Source organism: Vipera berus, assembly GCF_964194415.1.
Source record: "Vipera berus genome assembly, chromosome: W".
In the NCBI taxonomy this organism is placed as follows: Eukaryota; Metazoa; Chordata; class Lepidosauria; order Squamata; family Viperidae; genus Vipera; species Vipera berus.
In genome coordinates, this window is record NC_138210.1 from 54650367 (window position 1) to 54672717 (window position 22351).

Sequence of the window (22351 nt, forward strand, 5' to 3'; positions counted from 1 at the left end):
CCTGGAGTAGGAGACGGCCTCGGGAGGCTTGGCCAGTGAGGTGAGGCCATCACTGGGAAGAGCAAACTTCTTAAAATCTTAAAAGAGGGTGGGAAAAGGGAAAGATGTTAACACAAGAACTACAGGTAGCCTTGACCATAACTGAGCCTGGAATTAAGGTCATACATTTTGCCACCTGAATTCATGACATTTTTGGTGGCCTCTGCAACGGGCATTTTTTTCTTTTGCCAGAAATCAGAAATGCCAGTTTCTTGGGGGGGGGGGGGAGGGGAAAAACCACCTTGATAAATTTCAGTCACGTAACCATGAGAAGCTGAAAATGGCCATAAATGCAAGATGGCTGCCAAACACCCAAAATGTAATCACATGACTGCAGGGTGAGGTGGGGTTCCCCAGCTGTTGGAACTTCGAATCTGGGGGAGGGATCTGTCAGAATTTTGGTTGCTAAGACTGGTCATAAATTGAGGACTACCTTTTCTTTGCACTTCTTAACACCCAACCCAAAAAGGGAGTTACAGAGGCTAATTCTTCTTCCAATTCATAAGGTCATTTTCTCTTCCTTCTTTACTGTTCTCTGATCTTATAACCTGAATGTGCAAGTATCAATGAGTTCTGGAAAAATGGGAGAGAGTCTTTTAACCATCCTGATAGCATAATGACTTATTGGCATCTGAAGAAAACGGTTTCCAGAATTGTTTTTTTTAAAAACCTGATTCTGGACAAGACAATGCAGAAAGGAGAGGCAATTCTTGTTGCAGTTCTACTGGAAACAGAACTGTCATCGCCCAGTTAGGGAGTGTCCTAATGATCACGTTATGACAGTGGCAGTGTTCTCATTTGAATTCCTTTGTAAGCCACTAAAAATGTATTGAATTAACTACAGAAGGAAGCCTCACATATGTTGCTGCTACACTTGAGGCAGGAAAGGGCAGGGAGAATTAGTGGTACAGGCAATGATCTAATGACTTCATAAGTAGCTGAGGGGAAAGAGTCAGTTGTTGCTTGGCAGTCAAGGAAGTTTGTAAACCACGATTTCTGGGCCTAACAATGAAGAATTATGAGCTGTCAGTTACAAACGTGTGTCAGTTATTCCTGCTGGAGGCAACAATTAGTGTTCAAAATTATGTCAGTGTGTATACTTTAGTTGTCTGGCTCTCTGGCCCCCAGCTGGCTGTTGGTGTGTTTACTTCCATTCGTGAAGCCCAGATAATGGAGAGTACATAATAAACATTTAACTGTGCCAGACCCAGGATAATGCTTTCAGTGGCTGGTTTGGCAACAAACTCGAAGGGACATCCTATAGAGAAAAGCATGTCAGAAATGCTCCTGTGATTTATCGGCATCAGGAAGCAGTTTGGGGAGATTAAATGACTTGAGTGATCCTGAAACACAGAAAACTAGCAGTTCAAAAGACATGCTAGCTTATTCCCTGACGTGCTTGGCCTAGGTGCGGTTTTTCTGTAGCCGATGAGGGAAAACAAGGGCTTCCCCATGTTCTAAATTGCCAATAGTCTGAAGGGGTTTTTTTCCATTTCTTCTTCTTCTTCTTCTCCTCAGACATGCAGACCAGCTGTTATGTTGGGAAGCAGAACGAAGAAGTCCAGTCAAAGTAGGAAATGCTCCTTTATACCATGACCAAAGTTGGTTGCCCCCTAGTCAAGGTGGGGTGGGGTTAACCGAGAGGCTTCAAAGCCATCTGATTCTGTCTGATGAAGGCTGAAGGTTAATTCAGTCTGGAGGAGAAGCTGCCTCAAAACACAAAAGGATGCATCCATTCCCTGAAGTTGCCGCACCTTGGCAGTTCCCAAGCTCAAGTCCCACTGGCAAACCCCCACAGGGCTAGAGGAAGCTCTGGGGAGATGAGTGAGTGGAGGCAGTGGGATTTATTTATTTATTCACATTTATATACCGCCCTATTCCCTGAGGGATGCTGGCATGCCATTAAGAGTGGCCAAGGAGCGTGGTGGACCCACGATAGGAATGGTTGGTTTCATGGAGTTCAACCCAGGTGGGCTTGTCAGAAGATCCGAGAGATGATACAGGAGGATGTACAGAGAGGGGAAAGGATGGGAACTAGTTAATCCCCACCTCATGCCTGCTCCTGTTTCTGCTTCACTGAGATCCGTTTCTTGCGGGCAGCCAACATCTCGTAAAAAGGATCCACGCTTACAGCAGCCCTGCGGGGGGGAAAAAGTGTGATATGGAGCATTAAGGAGCCAGGTACAAAAGAGGGAAAGGGGCTGTGTTCCCCTCCATCCCCACTTAAACCTCGAGCAGCATAGCTGGTGGGTAGATCTGGAAGTACAAACTCCAAATCCTGCTTAGCCATTAATATAATGGTCGCTTTTATATAACACACCACATTCCAAGATTAGTTTGATGTCAAGAGAACTTCTGTGTTCACAGGGCAAGCTATGATCTGAAATTATGCCATATTATGCCTTTGCTTTGCAGAACAGGTTAAGATAGTGGTTGGGCTCCCATAACATTTTTTTTAGCTCAATTTAACTCTATGAGCTCCACCCATTGTGTTATACACCTACGCCGACTAACCCTTCAACTAAACTGGACCAAATAAGTGGCCTAAACATGTTCTTAACAAGGAAATGAAGAAGGGAGAGGAAGGAAAGGAAGTAAAGTATATATTTATACATATTTGTTGACATGTTAAGTCACAACAAACAGTGTGCTCTTTAGGGAAGCTTGCTATATGCACTGCAATGAGGAAATGCAGCCTCAGATCAACAGATTAAGGTGAGAGAGTTTTGACTAAGGATTACAATAGGTAACTTACTAAGTTATTTTTAAAGGAAGCAAACCGGACATATCTAAGCTTCATGGGCTATAATATTTTGATTGCAGATGTTGCATTACCCACCTACCCACCTCTCTATGCTACAGCAGAGAAGCCGTACTTCTACGACATTAAATTTTTGCCTTATTAGCTCTAGTTTTTCCAAGAATTCTACTATGAATTTATGTGCTATTCAGAATGTTGAATGAAACATTTTGCCTTTATTAAAATGCATAAAAGCCTCTTTGGACTGTTCCTATTCTTAATGCCTGTGGAAAGATTAGAACTTCCCCCACAATACTTTACATAATTGAACCACTTCTAGCATTACCAAATCAGGTTTTTCTTCCTCTTTTTCTAGCTCCAAAATCTCTAAGGACTATATTAAGAATATTCTATTAGTTTCTTCATTTCTGAATTATGTAACCAAAGGTTTCCCGGAAAGAAGAAATCTTGCTAATTTAATAGTATCTTTGCATGACGCAGTGGCTCAGTGGGTTAGGACGCTGAGCTTGTCGATCAGAAGGTCAACAGTTTGGCGGGTCGAATCCCGAGTGCCGTGTAACAGAGTGAGCACCTGTTACTCGTCCCAGCTTCTGCCAACCTAGCAGTTCGAAAGCACGTAAAAAATGCAAGTAGAAAAATAGGGACCACTACGGTGGGAAGGTAAGAGCGTTCCGTGTGCCTTTGGCGTCTAGTCATGCCGGCCACATGACCACGAAGACGTCCTCGGACAAGCGCTGGCTCTTCGGCTTTGAAACGGAGATGAGCACCGGCCCCTAGAGTCGGAAACAATTAGCACGCATGTGCGGGGGAACCTTTACCTTTTTACCTGCATGACAGATATTAACTGAAGGGTAAAAAAAAACAGGAAAAAAGAGATCCCTAATTTAAGATTTATGGGGAGGTCATATCATCTTGTGAAGTTTCTGTGCTAAAGTTTGGGTTAAACTCCACAGAAATTCCATCAGTTCCTTTCTGCTCAATAAAGTCTTGAAATTCAAAGTGGAATATCAGGAGCTAGAGCTGGGAATCAAGAATGCTGAAAAAGAAATAATGTCTTAATTCTCACTTGATGGATTTAATCCACTCGTCTTTTTCTTCCTGTGTAGGCGCCGAGATGCGGTAGACCATATGATTCCCCTCAACCACACGTCCATCTGCCTCAGTCTTACAGGCTTTGATGAGCTGGCCCTTGTTATTGGGAATGTAGAGTTCAAAACAATTCTACAAAAATGGAACAAAAGAGTGATGAAAGGAAGAGAAGAAAGCCTTTAAAAGGCCAGTCATTTGCAAACGGTTTGTGAAAATGCCTTCTAGCTGATTTGGGGGTACAGAGAAAGGAAACAAAAGAGAATGTCTTGAGCAGGAAGACAAGTACTTGTACTTCAGGGCTGAACTGCGGAGACCTCGATGCTCTCTGAGCTTGGTTGTGAACCCTCTGAACCACATGGAACAGAGGTAAATGAAGAGATCTCTCCTAGAACTTTTTAAAAAAGGTTTTGCTAACTCTCTGCCCATCCAGTGTCTTCAAGGTTTGCTTTATTTGCCTGCCTGCCCAAGCTTTACTTGTGGAGTGTTGGTCCAAGGCCGGCAAACAGAAGAAAAGTGAAATATACAATTTTTTTCTGCAAAGTCTAGCCAGCCAAGAATCTCATTCAGCAAGCTGCCACTTTAGCAATGCTGTAAGCCAGAGGTCCTCAACCTTGACAACTTTTAAGGCTTGTGGACTTCAACTCCCAGAATTCCTCAGCCAGCCGGAGTTGAAGTCCACAAGTCTTAAAGTTGCCAAGGTTGGGGACCCCTGCTGTAAGCAATCATAACGCAGCACCACTTACTGGTTTCCGTGGGTCTTCTACTTCCCGAATGCTTAGGTTTTCCAATGGGATGATGCCTCTTGGCTCTTTATCCTAAAAATGGATTTTAAAAATATGAATGAAACAGAATAGGCCCAATAATCTGGGTAGGTAAGACTTAGGACTCTCAAAAGCACCTGTTCCAAGAAAATCTTTTCGAGGGCAAAGCTTAATTAGCCTCCCCAATTTGGGATTACAGCTCCAAGAATTTTTAACCATCAGCTAATATCTAACTGGAGATTCTCAGAGCTGTATTCCCAGTGTGTCTGGAACACACACATTTGACGAAGGCCGTGCTCCCCCATGAAACTCACTAGATGATTCATTATTTCTCAGCTGGAACTCCCTCACAAGGCAGTTGCGAAAGTAAAAAACCAGGGCGAAAATAATCATTATCTCACAAATGAAGGCAAATATACGTGTCCCAAGATAAGGTTGCAAGATCGAATCCGAGTTGATCACCGGAGCCAGAGATTTACCTTTCTGAGCTTTCAGATTCACGCTGGAGCCCATCCTCTGGGAACTCCTGTCTACTGGAATATGTCTTTTGGCCTATTTTGCAAATCATATTTATGTGATGTGTTCCTATGACTGGCAGGTTAGCCAGGGAAGTGACTGAAGGCTGGGAAACGGGCCCCTTGGGCCCCTTGTCAGTTAACAGGAGTGCTGATTTACCACCAACTTATCAAGTACTTAGGAGCCGAGGGTTTCGCAGCACAAGGAAACGACAGCCAATTGCCAGCCATCAACACACCAATCAGCCAGTAGGAAGGCACCACATAAATACGACTCACAAAACAGCCCAAAGCACATATTTCAGAAGAGAGAAGCTTCCGGAAGATGGGCTCCAGTGCGAGTCCAAAAGCTCGGAAGAATAAATCGCTGGTCCTGGTGACCGACCCAGATTTGATCTCGCCAGAATTATCTAATGACTTCAGATGATACAGATTTCATAAAGCAGATTAGACCAGTGATGGCGAACCTTTCAGAGACTAAGTGCCCAAACTGCAATCCAAAACCCATTTATGTATTGTCGGGTGTCGGGTGGGCGTGACCCATTGGGTGGGCGTGGCTGTAGTGGTAACGGTAGACTGGGTGGGACTAAAAAGTTCAATCAATCAATTCCAACTTTGCGAGATTTTTTTTCTGTGAGAAGTTGAAATGGATTGATTGAACCTTTTTTTTTTTTTTTGCACACGGCAGCAGAGGCCTAAAGCGAAAAGGTTTTATAAAACCCAGCTGAAGGCCTAGGACTGGGGTGACGGCGCGCATGCCCAGAAAGAGAGGGCTCTGCGTGCCACCGTTGGGCACACGTGCCATAGGTTCGCCACCACAGGATTACAGTCTTAACCCAAAGAAACCAGCTCTTCACCAGTTATGACAGACTAGGTGGCCGTCTCTGCCTAGCTTCTCATCACGTACTCATCATCTATTAAAGCACTAGGCTGCAGGACTTGGAATAGCACTGGCGCTCTGCAGTTGAGTCACAGCTGATTTTGGTTGCAGCCATAAAAAAACCATGGCGGGAGCAGTTGTATCCTGCCCTCTCTCTGCCTACATACTTCTTGCAAAAAGTTAACATTTTGTTGTGATTCAGGGTCAGCCTGTGGGTTCGGCAGTTGGGTCGGACGATTCAGAGGAGGAGGAGGAGGAGGAGGAGGAGGGGTTTGGAGAGCCTGCAGAAGACAGTTCTGAGGCTTCGCAGAGCCCTCAGCCAGGCCCCTCCCATCTGGTTACTATGCAGACCCAGCTGTGTGAGCCTGACAGCGTGGATGAAGATGACCCACAGCTGGCCCTGTTCAAGGACGCCCGACGCAGGAGGCAGTCAATCAGGAGTAAAAAGAGGAAGGCAAGGGGGCACCTTGGAAGGAGGCAGAGAGAAGCCACGCCTTGAACTGTTTAAAAGGGGAATGTGTGGGAGGGCTGGTTTGCTGAAGGCAACCGTTTGAATAGCTCGTTTTAGTGGTTCGTATTTTGTTTTGCTCAGTTTGCTCTGTTTTGGATCTGTTTTGTGTAAATAAATTTGGCGGGCTTACTTCCAGCCTTTTGCCTTTTGTAAAGGGGTTGTCCCTGCCTTTTCTGCAGGGCCGGTAGTAGACTGGAACAGAACACATTTCTTGAGCAGCTTCTCTGCTCCGAGTGGGACACTGTTTCTGGACTACCATCCTGTGGTCACAATCCTTCCTGCCCAACTGGGCCATTTGATTCCCTGAATTGCAAACCCTAGGACTCTTTTTAAGATTCCCACTTGCTAATAGGGGGAGTGCAGGATGGGTGGGAGAGGGAAACTGTACTAACTGTGGTGTATTCAAAGTAATAGAGGCAGTTGTCAGTCAAGATGAACCAGCGTCGCTTCCAGGTCTTCACCCGTCCTCCTGGAAAAAAAAGAAGGGGAATCCGTTCACATTTTACATCTATGTTTGTTTCACTCGCAAAACTTTCTCTACCTTCATATTTTGGGGCAGGAAGCCATGCTTATGAACAAAGCCAATGCAACAAAGATTTCAGAAAACAACATAAGACACTTGAGGGGAAAATAAAAGGAGGAAGAACAAGACAAAAAGAACATAAAACTGAGTCAAAGTAATGAAACACAGCTGGATAGGATTCTGGGAGTTCTCAAAATAGTACCTTTTCCAACAATGGATTTATTATATGAGCATTGAGGGCTTCCAATTTAATGTCTCCTTTTTTGTTTTTAAATGTAAACATGAGAATGGATAAAATTCAAGATCCTTCTTATGCCGAGATTTGTAAGGCTGTCCTGAAGCTTATAATAGTGGGAGTAGATTTAATTTATTGTCAGTTTTGAAAGTGTTTTAGCAACTAAATATCAGGGTTATAACTGAGCATAAATTGAAACTTTAAAAAGCAAATATACTGCTGCTGACTTGAGACAAGCTGGTCCAGCAAAGCGTAGCTGTGTCTTGCAAGCAAATCTGCTTTAAACGAGGCCCCTGTGGAGGAGTCTGGGAGAAACGTCTAGCCTCTCTGAACAAAGTTCTCAACTTCAGAGAGAAAACAGCTTTTGCATAAGCACTTGATTCTTCTGAACTCAACCTACATTTTCAGAAAAAGCAGGGTTTTGAGCATGCAAAGCAAGCAATTGCTCTAGGCTTGAAGCAAGATATAATAAGTTCAGATTTGTTGCAAAGCCAACAGCCATTCCCAGCTTGAGGCAAAGCTAATCTGTCCATATGCATGGGTGCAAATCTGGCTTATCACTGGATAAGGATTTTAACTTTTTTTCTTTTTTTTTGCATTCCCCAATTAAGTTCAATTCAAAGAGCATATGGTTTCTTGTGCGGAAATGGACAAAGCTGAGATGTCAAAATGCTCTTTTGAGGAACTTCAGAACACCCCAAAAATCCATGTAACTGCTGCTTCCGACAATTGCCAGGCAGATACTTCTGGGAAAATAAGGACAACTTGAAGGCTGACATTCATAACGTGTTGCCTCTCAACAGCAGTTGCATCCTCGACGTCTGCACAAATATTATAAAATACAAGAATCTGTGCTCGGTGGCAGCCACCTTCTCTCTCTCTCTCCCCATCACATTAAGACAGATGGGACTATTTATGACATGTAGATTGTGGACAATTCACAGCCTACCTGCATGCCTCACGAAAACACCTACATCGCCTTGGGGAGATGACATTTTCTCACCCGCCCCACAAAACTTGCTCAGCCTCTCGATCCATTAATGTTATTTTTTTTGTCCTTCCCTTCCAGTGGCACCACAGCCTCATTGTATGCAGCCCTGTCCTAAAGCTGTAAGCATCATCAATTCAGACCTGTGTCAACAGCTGTGTCTATCTCTGTGTTCCCACAGAGAGGGCCTCCTCAGGGTGCCACCGGTCAGAGAATGCCGACTGGTGGCCCCCAGGGGGAGATCCTTCTCTGTGGGCGCCCCGGAGCTATGGAACCAGTTACCGGTTGAGCTCCGGACGGCGCCCGATCTGCGCTCCTTTCGCCGCGATCTGAAAACATACTTGTTCGAGCAAGCCGGCCTGGCCTGAGGGGGGATTGGTGGGGTTTTTATCATTTTTATTGGGGTTTTTACTATGTATCAATTGTATTTTAATCGGGCATGCATTTAATTATCTTTTAGTTTTTGTATATTTCTGTGTTTTATTCTTGCCCTGTACACCGCCCTGAGTCCTCCGGGAGAAGGGCGGTATAGAAATATTAATAAATTAAATTAAATTAAATTATTACCTGGTAGCTTGCTGCAATGGGGGTGGGGGGGTGGGATGGAGGGACAGAACAGATTGAGAGAGAAGGGAAAGTGTCAGAAAGGGAAGGGTGACGGGTATGTCAAAAAAGAGAGAACGGGTGCCCCCACCCACTGCTTTTTGGCTACAGTCCCACCCTCCAGTTAGCAAAGGGTCCCAAACAGATGAATGATCACTGAGGGGAATGATAGAACTCTCAACACAAAATGGATGCTTGCCCCTGCGTCAAGAAATGTCCCATTCCAGGGGTGAAGAGAACGCCAGTTCCTTGCATCTCCTCCACGTTCATGTCACAGCCGATATCACAACATGTCCCACCCCCTCCGTGCCCCAGAGCCCAACCGCAGACCTGCTTCCAGTCCAAAATGCATCAGGCAAAAAAGCTCTCAAGGCCCCCTCCTCTCACCTACCTCCTGGTTTGGGGGCAGTATTCAGACAGTAGAACAAATGTAGTCCGCGCCGTGGGATGGTGGAGGAGAGTGGGGGGCAGGGTAGCAGTGGTGGGGAAAGAAGGGAGCAAAAGAGAGAGAAGGCAGGGACCAGGGGAGTCAGGATAGAGAGAATGGGGGTGAGAAAGAGAGAGAGAGAGAGAGGAAGAGAAAAAGAGAGGAAGAGAGAAAGGAGAACAAGTTACATCAACATAAGGTAGAAGTACATGGTCAAATCAAAAATCCTCCAACACAGACATAGGCATTTGGGAGCAATGGGATGGGAAAATGGGACAGGCACGAGGGAGGGAGGTTTTAAACTTTATGGGGATGGGTATAAATGGGACAGGCACAACTTTGCTAAATGACAAGGCCTCTCCAACAGGAAACCCTCTCTCTAGAACAGGAGAGTCCAATCTTGGCAACTTTTTAAGACTTGTGGACTTTCAGCTCCCACTTCAGCTCTGGCCGGCGAATTCTGGGAGCTGAAGTGCACACAGGTCTTAAGATTGCTAAGGATGGACACCCCTGTTCTAGAAGTTTAGGCAACATTTGCAAACCACAATGCAATCAGCTTTGCCACATTAACGGCCTCCACAGGGAGGCAAAAAATGATTGCAACCATAGTTTGCTAATCGCTCATTTGTATAGACAGATGTACTAAGTCACCCAGGGCTGTCCAGCAAGTTGCGTCTTGGTCAAGCCAGGAATTTGGATTCCAAGCACAGCTCTTCAAAATTAATTCGCTTTGTCCATTTAACTCCTCTGAGGAAAGTGACTAGGCTAGCTTCTATTCCCGCCCCCCACCCCCGTTGCCTAAATATTGCTTCTCTTCTCGTTTCCTCCACCTTGAACATACAATGTTTGGGCCGCACAATCCTTCCTCTCCTCTTTACTGTCCATCTGTCCTGCTATGTCAGTTTGACAGCAGAAGGCCTGCAATAATACTTTGCCTACAGCAAACACTACATTCTACTGATGCTCTATCAAACACCAAAGCACAGGAAAAGGTGATGCGATAGGAAACAGCCACATCCTTGGTGGTAGAACTTAAAAGTGGTTTCTCTCGACCAGCAATTGTGAAAGAGCCTCCGGTTGTTATGCTTTTAATCCCTTAACTTGTTCTCTGCTCCGAGCAAAATAAAACACTGCTACAGATAAGTCCTCGACTTACAACCACAATTGGATCTGGAACTTCTGTCGTTAAGTGATACAGTCATTAAGTCAGTTGTGACCAGGTTGATGACCATTTTGTTGTTAAGTGAATCATACGGTCATGAAGTGAATCTGGCTTCCCCCTTGACTTTGCTTGTCAGAAGCTGGCTGGGAAGGTCAGAAATGGCGATCACATGAACTTGGGATGCTGCAACCGTCATAAATGCATGTGGGTTGCCAAGCACCCAAAATTGGATCACATGATCTTGGGCACACATGACCATGGGGACACCACAATAGTCATAAATGCAAGAACTCTCTGTCACTTTTTATAGTGCCGTTGTAACTTCAAATGATTGTTAAAACAAACAGTTGTAAGTCGAGGACTACCTGTACTATTCTATCTCAATCTCCTGGTAGGGAATCAGGACTCAAGTGACCAAAGTCCCATCTTGCCATCATGTGTTTCCAAGGAAGACTGAAAGTTGAGTTTCCCAAGGACCTCTTAGACCACATTACCAGCTTAGCCAATCACTTAAAATAGCTGATCCCAAGGATTATAACATTTTTGACTCTATGATGCTGCTTTGGATTTCTTCTGGCTGGATCTGAGTTTACATTTGTGGCCTTGTCTGCTTTGGACCTTATACTGCACCTGGCCTACTTTGGATGGATAGGAAGCTTCCCTCAGGGTCCTAAAGCTTACCTATTTTGTGCCCCACTCTGGTCAAGAGTACTATTCCATTTTGTTTCAAGCTAGCAATGACATCATAAAGCTCCTTATCCAAGGAGGAATTCTTTGTCTACAAAGTAGTCCGAGAGTAGAGAATTATTCTACAATGTGGGTTTTTATCTACACTAATGAAATTGTTTTACGACAGAAGTTAAACTGATAGTAAGTAGTTTTGCTAAATGCCCTAAATAATGTGGAGAAGTAAAGACTGCATGATCTGACTATGAATCCTGATTTAAGCCTGGAATATTACATTGTTTTAACTTCCCTCTCTCTCTTCTCTCTCTCTCTCTCTCCCCCCTCCCCTCAACTTATAGATGCATCCAATAGGTTTGAAAAGGTACCAGCAATAACGGCGAAACATCAGACGCCAGAGATACGGCTTTCGGTGGCCTGACGCTGTGTTTTCAATTAACTTGCCTGCTTTTAAAGGCAATTCACAAAAAAATCCCAGCAGACCCCTCTCATCATCTGTCAGAGAAGATCCACCTCAAGTGGGAGGTGGGGAGAAAAAGGGAGATCTCTGCAATTGAATGGATCCCCGTGGGTTTTATCTCTGGTTTATGGGAAAGGGAGGGACATCAGGGTGGATTTCAGGAGGATCCCTTTGATCTGATGAAGAGAGAGGTCATGCTTTAAATGACACAACAGGTGGGGGGGGGAAGAGAGGAGAGTGCAGAGACGTGCAAAGATCATGGGGTGGGGTGGTGGGAGAGGGCAGGGGGAAGGGTAGCGGGGAAGGGGAGAAAAGGCCATAGTGTTTAAGGGGAAACAGGGGGCGCGCCTCTCACCCAGCTTGAGGAGCCAGCCCTCGCGATCGGGGTTAAAAAATGTGTGGGTCAAGTCGTTCCCATCATCCTCTGGGATCTTGAAGGGCTCATTACGGATGCTGTCGTACAGATTCTAGCGGGAGGGGAGGAAGGAGAGGAATTATAGGCAGGAATTATATTCCTTTCCAACTTGGCAAGAAAAAAAAGGTACGCCTGTTTGAATTTCCAGGGCACAGTGACCATGCTTGGTGGACTATGCAATGGAGTGGATTAAAAAAATACAGGTAGTCCTCGACACTGACAAACACTCGCAGATTGAGCCCAACATTTACGTTGCTAACTAAAAGGTTTGTTAAGTGAAGTTTGCCCCATTTTATGGCCTTTCTTGCCGCTGTTGTTTTAAGTGAATTATTGCAGACGGTAAGTTAGTAATGTTAAGTGCATCTGGCTTCCCCATTGCCTTTGCTTGTCAGGAGGTCGCAAAAGCGGATCACATGACCCCGAGACACTGCAACCGTCATAAATATGAACCGGCTGCCCCAGTATCTGAATTTTGATCATGTGACCAAGGGGATGCTTCAATGGTCGTGTGAAAAACAGTCATTTCCCCCCTCCACTCCAATGCTGTTGTAACTTTGAATGGTCACTAAATGAACGTTTGTAAGTTGAGGACTACCTGTAATACAGAAAACGCACTTACAAACAAGAGCAAAACATTTAAAATGAACATAGGAGTATCTGCAGTTGCAGTAACAGCATTATGTTAAAACAAAGTATGAGAAAAGGGGAGCCCCAACCTTGGCAACTTTTAAGATGTGTGGACTTCAACCCCCACAATTCCCCAGCCAGTATGGCTAGCTGGGGAATTCTGGGAATTGAAGTCCACGGGTCTTAAAAAGTTGTGAAGCCTGGGAAACCCTACGTAAAAGGATCTCAGAACTGCGCAAAGAACGTTTACAATGGTAAACGTTCCTCCCTCCCACTAGCCTTCAAACGAGAATCACGTAGGCAAAAAACAAACAAACAAAAAAAAAAGGGCCTTGAATTCACTTTGCTAGAACTCCTCACCCGCAGCAACTCCTCTGGCAAGTCGCCCCCGTCATTGATGCCGCGGTTCATGGTGATGAACCTCTCGACGGTGGGCTTGTCTCGGACGTTGGGGTTGTGAAGGCTGGTGTTTAGCATGATGACCGCGAAGGAGAGGACGTAACACGTATCTGGGGAAGGAAGGGGAAACCAAACGGAAGAACTCAAATCAGCGTTTCAGAGCTTGCTTCTGCGCATCGGAGTAGATGTAACGCACAGGATTTTCTGCTTGTTCAGTTCTCGTTAGAGAATTAAATCACTGCTACAGGAAAAATGATGGAGGGAACGTTAAGTTACAGAAGCGCAGCTCGTCGTTTTGCGACTCTTTGGGGCGGCTCTGAACGTCGTGGGTACCTTATTACAGAAGAGGTCAGAGTCTTTAGACGGGACCATTTCAGGCTACTCTAGATTACAATGCGGCAATGGGGAGACAGAAAGAAGAGCCGCAGCCTAGACAACCGCCTTGTAAAAGTCGTCTCAGCCCATCAGAGGAAGAATACGCTCCGCACGCAAATACCAGTGAACTCACAGGGAAATAAAATGGCAGGAACGTCCTGCTACTCGGTATTCAGAGTCTGATTCAAATACTGCCCACGTTCTTCGTTAACCGAGAGAATGTGGTTCACAACTTAAAGATCCCCCCCCTTCTCTTTCTCAAGAAATGCTGTACCTGTAGACTGAAAGACCCCTGGGTTGCAAAGACAGTACCGCTGAGCAAAGGCTTCCATCATACGATCAATTTTCTGGGCTTCTCCTGGTAACCGAAAACTCCACAGGAACTGCCTGCAGAGGAACGGGAGGCCATGAATGCAGACACAGGGGAAGTTTTCATTTGCCTACTCTGAAATACAGGTAGTCCTCAATTTACATCCATTCATTTAGTGAGCACTGAAAGTTACAACAGCTCTGGGGGAAAAAAAATGACATGACCATTCCTGACAACTGCGATCTTTGTAGCATCCCCCTGGTCACATGATTGAAATTTGGAGGCTTGGCAACTGGCTTGTATTTATGACGGTTGTAGCGTCCCAGGGTCGTGCGATCACCTTTGGCAAAGTCAATGGGAAAATTAGATTCACTTAATGACCGCGTTGGGGACGCGGTGGCTCAGTGGGTTAGGACGCTGAGCTTGTCGATCAGAAGGTCGGCAGTTTGGCGGGTCGAATCCCGAGTGCCGCGTAACAGAGTGAGCGCCTGTTACTCGTCCCAGCTTCTGCCCACCTAGCAGTTCGAAAGCACATAAAAATGCAAGTAGAAAAATAGGGACCACTATGGTGGGAAGGTAACAGCGTTCCGTGCGCCTTTGGCGTCTAGTCATGCCGGCCACATGACCACGGAGACGTCCTCGGACAAACGCTGGCTCTTCGGCTTTGAAACGGAGATGAGCACCGGCCCCTAGAGTCGGAAACGACTAGCACGCATGTGCGGGGGAACCTTTACCTTTACCTTTACCTAATGACCGCGTTACTAATTTAACAGCTGCAGTGATTCACTTCACCAAGTGTGGCAAGAAAGGTCATAAAATGGGGCAAACTCACTTAACAACTGTCTTACACAAGAGGTTTTGGGCTTAATTGTGGTTGTAAGTCGAGGACTACCTGTATTAGATGTATTCTTTATTTTGAAAAACTAGGGATCCTACAGATCTCGTTATACAAATTGATTCCGTACCTGGGATATTTTGCATCCTGTGTCTTTCTATCCTCTTTCATTACTTTGCATTTGATTTCCAGCACTCCCTATATCTAGCAAAGACTGACGTGCTCTTCAATGTGAGAGACCACTCTAATTTTCCCCCAGTATCTCTAAATCCATCTAGAAGCACAAATATTGCATGTTTAAAAAACAAATTCAAATTTAGGCAATGCATTCTTCATTCAGAGAGGTTGACTCCTTCCTTCCTTCGCTGTTTTTGTATGTTTGGTTTTCTATTGTCCTTCGTTTTTATATATTTTAACAACCATAAGCTTTTTATATGTTGGGTGACGTATGCATTTAATAAATTGTTATGATTCGTTGCAGTTAGCCAGATGTTCAGACTGGATTTGACATTTTTATCCACCTATCGAATCCTTCCCAAGGATCTGGGAGAGGCAGATGCTATTGTCTGATGATATCAAAGCTACTGTTCAGATGTTTTCGGATTGCACCCAGGCACCCTATCACTATGAGTGCTAGCTTGATTTTCTTTTGCCACAGTTGTTCTAATTCTAATTGCAAGTCTTAGAATTTTAAGATTTTCTCCAGTTCTTTCTCTTCTGTTGTTTTCAGCTGTTTCAAATGTCCATTACCTAGACTTCTTTCTTTTCTCAACAATTGTTAGGTTTGGGGGATTACAATTGTTAAGTTTGTGGCAGATGGTTGTTTGTTTGAACTCCAAAGTAATAATAATAATAATAATAATAATAATAATAATAATAATAATAATAATAATAATAATAATAATAATAATAATAATAATAATAATAATAATAATAATAATAATAAATAATAAATAATAATAATAATAAAGTTGGAAGGGACCTTGGAGGTCATCTAGCCCAACCCCCTGCTCGGGCAGGAGCAGAGCACTTTAGCTTCTTCATTTTCTATTACTTTGTATGTTTTGTGGTCCCATCAATTCTTGCTTATAGGCAAGTGGTATTTCTTGCAGAAATTCCCATGCATCACCGTTGCTACACTGTCGTGCTGCTGTCTGTAGTTAGTCTGTGTGATGCTCTTGCTGCAGCTAATTAGATGTTCCACTATTTCTTCAGCTTCTTTGCAGAGACGGCATGTTGCTGTCTTCTCAGTTCTAGCTTTCTATGCATTTATAGAGCTTGGCCTTATGCATTATCATCATCATCCTTTTTACCTAGGACACATAACCTACAACTGGTCCACGTATAACAAACACAGCACTATGCAGCTGACAGTTTAAGAAAATATGGAAGGCCAAAGATCCCCACCCATCTATACAGGAACACATCATGAGATAGTTAAGAAATGGGGTATAGTGATGTAGAGAAACCAAGAACAAATCTTGATTCAGTAGAATAAATGAGACAAATGGCAAAGGATGGCATTTTTCCTCTTACAAAATTAAAGGAAGGACTGTGGGAATTGATGCTCTTTCATCTAGATCAGGGGTGTGTCCAACTGCTGGCCCGCAGGCCGGTTTCATCATACCGAAGCCGGGCCCACCCCATTGCCGGCAATGTAAAAAGAGTCGCGATACATCGCAACACGTCATGTGATGTGGCACGTTTTGACACCCGTGATCTAGAACAGGGATCCCCCAACTCCAAGTCTATGGACCGGTACTGATCTGCGGCCCATTGGGAACTGGGCCGCTCAACTGGCAGGTGAGCGTGTGAAGCTCCATTTGCACAAGCAAACGGGCGTACGCACAAAACCATCTCCTGCCCCTGCTGCCGCCGGCGTCAGTCCACGGAGCCAGAAAGGTTGATCCAGAGGGCTCCGAGTTGGGTAAGGCAACAACAGAAGAGGTGGCTTCAGGCAAGCTCTGCTTTCTCTTTAGTAGGAAAAACGGTAAATTCTTGCTCTTAACTTTCACCCCTCAGCACAGGAACGAGAAGTACTGCAGCCAATTGGTTGGAAAACTACTGGAGCTAATGAGGACTCTAATATAGCAGATGGCTGAAGATTTCCAGACTCACCTGAGCGCTTGCACTAGGTTGAGGTCAGTAAATTCATGCAAATCAACAAAGGCATGGAGGACACCAATATTAAACTCCTCCCTGAATAAAAAGATTAAGAGAGCTTGGGTTAATCCTGCCCCTTTGAAGGCAGTTATTCTTACCATCCCAATCACTGAAATGTTTACCCTCTTTTCTTCCCTCATGACCTCTTCAATCTGCTTAGAATTCACTCTAAAATACTCAAGATTTGGTCTTTCCTCACTGGCAAGACCCCTCCTTTCTGAATAAATTTAATCTATCGCACTTCAGTATCTGTGCTCTTTCCCAGTGTCCCAGGAAGCTCTCTACTGTAGTTTAATCTGCACTGTGTTATCAACGGCGGCATCTTTCTCACGCTCTCATTTGCTCCTTGCATCTTTCCCATTCTTGCTCACCTCTCGCCAAGGTAGTCCCCAATGGCTGTCTTGTTGAGGCCTTCCCCTTTGTAGAGGAAGCGAGCAATATCCTCAGGTGTGGAGCGCAGAAGTTCATTTTCCACCAGGAATTGTATTCCCTGGAAAAGGCAATTAAGTCAACAACTGTACAGCAGACACACGTACGTTCCCACCCTCAAAATATTTTTAATTCAGAAATCTCAGCTAGGTTAGTCAGTCAGTTTATTTATCTATTCATCCATCCATCCCACCTTCATGAGTTGTACAAAAATAACTCAAGGTGGCAAACACATCCAACAGACCTTCATTCTCTTATTTTCACAACAACCCTGTGGGGTGGTTCGTCTGAGAGAGAATGACTGGCCCAAAGTCATTTAGCTAGCTTTCACGGCTAAGGCAAGACTTGAACTCAGTCTCCTGCTTTCTAGCCCGATGCCTAAGCATTAGACCAAACTAGCTCTCTAGGTACTTCAAATGGGTTTCCCACCCTTCAATCATGTAATTCTGTCCCAAGGAGGCCTGGGGAAAAAAAAACTAATCATGATTTCTCATTCCAAGCAATTGTGTCATCAGGAAACATTTGTTTTCCCTTGGACAAATCTTTAGATGTCATAACATGCAAACCCTTCACTCACTCACTTTTTTGGGATCCATGTTGAATTTCTTACGGCCCATCCCCATCTTCCGATTTCTCTGCAGAGTTTTACTGTCCAAGACAAAGAATCACATCTTTGACTCTTAACAGAAAGGGACTGCAACATTTAAAGCTCATTTAGGCTTTTGAATACACACACAGTCCTCGGTTAATGATAGTAATTGGGAACAGAATTTCCATCACTAAGTGATGCTGTCATAAAGCATGACATCATATGACCGGCAGGCTCTGTTGTCACCTTTAACCAAATCCGGCTGGTTGTTAAGACGAGGACCCGTTTGATTCAAACCATTCCCAGATCAGTCGCCCCCCCACCCAGCCCCAAGTCTTGGAAGGTATGGGGCCACCTCCTCTATAAGTCTCCCCACCTGCATATCTTCTATTGGCCACCCTGCACAATGACACCCCTCAAGAGGTGGTGGAAGTGGTGGTGCAGCAGCAGCCTCAGCCAGCCACTGCTGGGCCTCTATTTCAGCCCCCCAACTCCGGCCTTCTGAAGAAACTGCAAGACGGACACACAAAATTTAGAGAAAGGTGTGCTTGGCCTTGGAAAGAAGGCCTGGCATGGCCAGAAGCTGCCTCGCATAAATCAAGGCTGGGCACAACTCGTCAGCAGCGGAAGGAAGAAGATAATGTAGGTCACGACAGGGCTGATGGGAGGGCTTTGCGCTGTAGTGCCTGGCCGTAGCGTGGAGCTTAAGGTAGCATTCCTTGGTGGTGGTGGCGATGGCGGCAGTAGTGCTGGAACTGACCTAGAGGTGGCTGCTGGGTGAGACTGCCGAAGGCCGAGGAACGCTACTGTGCAGGGCATCCAAAAGGGCAGAAATAAGGAGGAGGTAGGCAGGTAGAAAGTTAAGGTACCCCTGTGGTCATAAGTATGCTAAGCTGCCAAATGCCCAAATTTCGATGTGTGACCACAGGGGGCGCTTCAACAGCCATAATTTCAGGAACCGTAGACACACTGCCACCACCGTAACTTCAAACACTGAATGAGTGGTGGTAAAAACCCAGGACTACCTGTGAACGCTACCGGCTTCAGTGGATGCTAAGCATGCTCTCGCTATCTTTCTTTATATAGCATTTTGTCTTTTGTTCATTTAAAATATACACTTTACCGTGCGTAGCAGCTGGAAAGATAATATAAATGGGAAGGACATACTTAAAAGGTAGATTTTAAACGGTAATGGGCATAGGCAACCAAATCCTAACTTGTTCAGATGCAAATAAAAACACATTATTTGAAAGGAAAAGGCTGGATCTGCACGATACAAGGATATACCCTCTCCATATGATATAGATTCTGGGGTCCTGCTGTTTGAAAGAAATAGATCCTTTCTGGCAACCGTTTATTTATTTTTTTCCTCTTTCTCAAGAATGATGCTACCTCACAATACCCCTTTGTTCTCATAATATCCTATAAGTAGCTATGAAGAATATACTTAATTCAGCTCCCCAATCCACAACAGAGGAAAAATATGGTTTCCCCAAAGGCAAGGGAAGAGGTTCAGCCTAGTATTTCCTTCAATTAAGGCCGCAACCCAATAAAATAACGTTTTTGCCATTGACATGTGGATTTTGATAAGACTGACCAACTTTCATCAGTTAAAACTGTGCATGAGTACACACTATATAGCTGAAGCAAGCAGTATTTTCACTGAGTTTCAACTGTGCTCGCACAAATACTAACAGGCACCCTCTTTACAGAGGCATTCCTTCTATCTCCAAAATAAGAGCAGAACACCTCTTCAGATACAGATAGTCCTCATTTAGCAACAGCCTCATACAGTGACTATTCCCAGTTACAAAAGTGATTAAAAAGTAAGTTTTATGACCAATCCTCATATTTGCGACCTTTGCAGGTCTGTAAAGGAAAGGCAAGTTGAAGTAAGATTGCAAGCACAGTTGTGTTTCATTCTGCAACCACTTCACTTAACAAGTGAGTTGCTGGTCCCAGTTGTGGTTGCTAAGAAAGAAATACCTGTAGTGATAAGTTATAGAAAACTGTTGCTCAATAATGAGGGGTATCTTTAAAAAAAAAATTAAAGGCACCCAAATTTTAGAGATTTCAAAAACACTTTTAGTGCCAATGGAAGCCGCATTATTTGTATCACACATTGAATGAAAATCTCAAGAAGTCAAGGAAACAGCGGATAATTAGAACTGGCATATCTTGAGATGACTAAGTGACTCATATGTTCAGAGAAGACTAGAACAGTCTCGGAAAAACCCCTCTTGAAATCATGGTGTCTTGCTAGGAAAGCAGTCCTTAGACCAAGGAATCCCAATCTTGGCAATGGGTGGACTTTAACATTCAGAATTCTAGTATGGATGGCTGGGGAATTCTGGGAGTTGAGGTCCATGTGCCTTAAAGTTCCCAAGGCCGAGAACCTGTGCCTTAGACCAGACATGTCAAACAAAAGGCCCGGGGGCCGGATCCGGCCCGCGAAGTGGTTTCATGTGGCCCGTGAAGCCATCCTGGAAACAGTGAGGGAATGGCCTCCACTGCCTTGGCCCTGGCCCAGAGACCCTCCTTCTGCCAGAGACCCTCAGATCTGTCCCACTCCTGCCCAGGCCCCCATAGGCACCCTTGATGCCAATGATGTAGAGCTGGCCACGCCCACCCAGTAGGCCATACGCACTCTAGCCACGCCCACCCAGTAGGCCACGCCCACCCTGGCCATACCCACCCGGCCCCCTGAGGGCAACCGCAATGCTGATGCGGCCCTCAATGAAATTGAGTTTGACACCCCTGCCTTAGACAATCTTCTCTACAGAGAAGGAATCCCTCACCTTCCCTCATTGGCCTCCAGCCCCTCCACCTCATTCATGGCTTCGCTGAGTTCATCTCTCAAGCGTTGGATTTCCACCAGGAGCTCCTGCTTCCGTCGCCGGATTTTCTCCAACTCTAGCCTCTCCTCTGGTGTCAGATCTGGAGGCACTGCAATGGAAGGAAGGAAACAGACTTGAAGAAAACATACTCCTCTTTGTCACTTTGAACCATCAGAGAAAGCCAGAGGTGTCTTTTCCAATCATGCCTCCATTTCAGGAACTTGTGACAGTGTCACATAATCAGGAGGAGACATAGGCAAACAGCAGCTGCTTAGCAATTGCTCAAAGTTCCAACAGACCTCCCCAGAAAAGGTACTTATGATTCCGTTCCAATGGCTGGTTCTCTCCCACCCCCAGTCACATGATTCCGATTTATGATGTTTTGCTGAAAATCGGCATTTACTTCTCATTTTCACACACACACACACACAAAACAGTTGTAAAATTGGGCCGGTCGCATGATGACTGGTTTATGACTGTCGTCACAACTTGAGACCACAATGGGCAGGATCCATTATGGTTGTAAATCTAGGACTACCAATATGTGTATTAAGTCCAACTTCCTACTCAGATAATATCAGCTCTTCAAGGTAGACCAGATCTGTTTCAGATTCCACAGGGCTTCTTCAGTCATGGTTGACTGTGAAGAGGGGGTGTAGATTGGTTCTTCGAATCTCACTGAAGGAGAGCTTCAGAGTTTGGCCACAACAGCTCTTTATGAGAAGACCATAAAATAGGGGTCTCTCGTGGGTTTGAGCACCAGGAGCCGAAAGAGATGACATCTTTGCTCTCAGTAGCAGCAGAATTTTTCCTAAAGACATTAAGCCAATCAAACTCACTTTGTAATCACATTCAGAAACTTTCATTTCACCATTTCATGGATATTGGAGACCTTCAAAATGGCAGCCTTAATTTGACCACCTGGTGAGTTTCACTTTCGTCTTTGGATTTAAGAAATTTAAAGCAGAGAATTTAAAATAATATACAATTGGCAAAAAACAAAAAAAAGAAAAGTTTTAAATGGATTGGGAGACCAGAGTGTTTATTTTTGCTATAAGAAATGAAAAACTCTATAAATATACTCATAGGAAATGACTTAAACAAAACTAATGAACACTACAGGGAGTGTGTTGTAAGCTGGCCAGAGTCACTTTTGTGAGATGAGAGGCCATATAAATGTTAATAAATAAAAGTCCAGGCAGAAAAGGCTTTAAATGGGTAAGCCGGGTATAACCTTATTTTAAAAGAGCTTTTTGAAGCATGAACTGAAATATTAATAACTAATACCTCAGAAAAGATAGGTTTTAATGGAGAAACCTTTAGAAGATGAGAAACTTTTTTTTTTTAAAAAACCTTTACTTGACATACACATTATAGAGTTTGAAGGCATGGAAAACAAGAAAACTGATATTAACAAAGTGGGAATATGTAAGACTATTTTTTTTTGGATCTGAAACAGCTGTGGCAAAAAATCCTGGACAATGCCTCTTTATGGTATTTTCAGAGTAGGTTAATGGAAGATTTGAAAACTCCATTTACATATTAAAAAGTGATGATCAAATCCAATATGCCACAGGAATGATTAAAGGTCAAGATTGCACAGAGCAAAGAAGGAATATAAAGTTGGACTATTTGACCAGGGATAAATAAGCTGCTTGTTTGATATTTCTATTAAGTCCTAATGGACTTTTTTTGTTGAACTTGGATTGAAAAGATGATTTCTTGATTACATAT

General features: G+C 44.4%; 1 protein-coding gene across 1 annotated transcript; it reads right to left on the bottom strand.

Moving 5' to 3' along the window:
• Nucleotides 1-1940: 1940 nt before the first annotated feature.
• Nucleotides 1941-20711, bottom strand: LOC308675975 (cytohesin-2-like). The gene is made up of 11 exons (XM_081341666.1): nt 20579-20711; nt 17773-17839; nt 17134-17252; nt 16718-16798; nt 13729-13841; nt 13041-13189; nt 11994-12105; nt 6949-7025; nt 4633-4704; nt 3867-4021; nt 1941-2177 (listed from the first exon to the last, which is right to left on the bottom strand). The coding sequence occupies exons 1-11, from the start codon at nt 20614-20616 to the stop codon at nt 2090-2092; spliced, it is 1071 nt and encodes a 356-aa protein (XP_081197792.1). The 5' UTR covers nt 20617-20711; the 3' UTR covers nt 1941-2089.
• Between the last annotated feature and the right edge of the window lie 1640 nt (nt 20712-22351).

Coding starts and splice junctions, on each gene's coding strand:
- LOC308675975 (XM_081341666.1), bottom strand. CDS start 20,616: ATGAATGAGGTGGAGGGGCTGGAGGCCAATGAGGGAAG. Junction 12,106..13,040: donor TGCCAGAGGAGTTGCTGCGG/GTGAGGAGTTCT, acceptor CCCTCCCGCTAG/AATCTGTACGACAGCATCCG. Junction 7,026..11,993: donor GGGCTGGCTCCTCAAGCTGG/GTGAGAGGCGCG, acceptor TTTTTTTTCCAG/GAGGACGGGTGAAGACCTGG.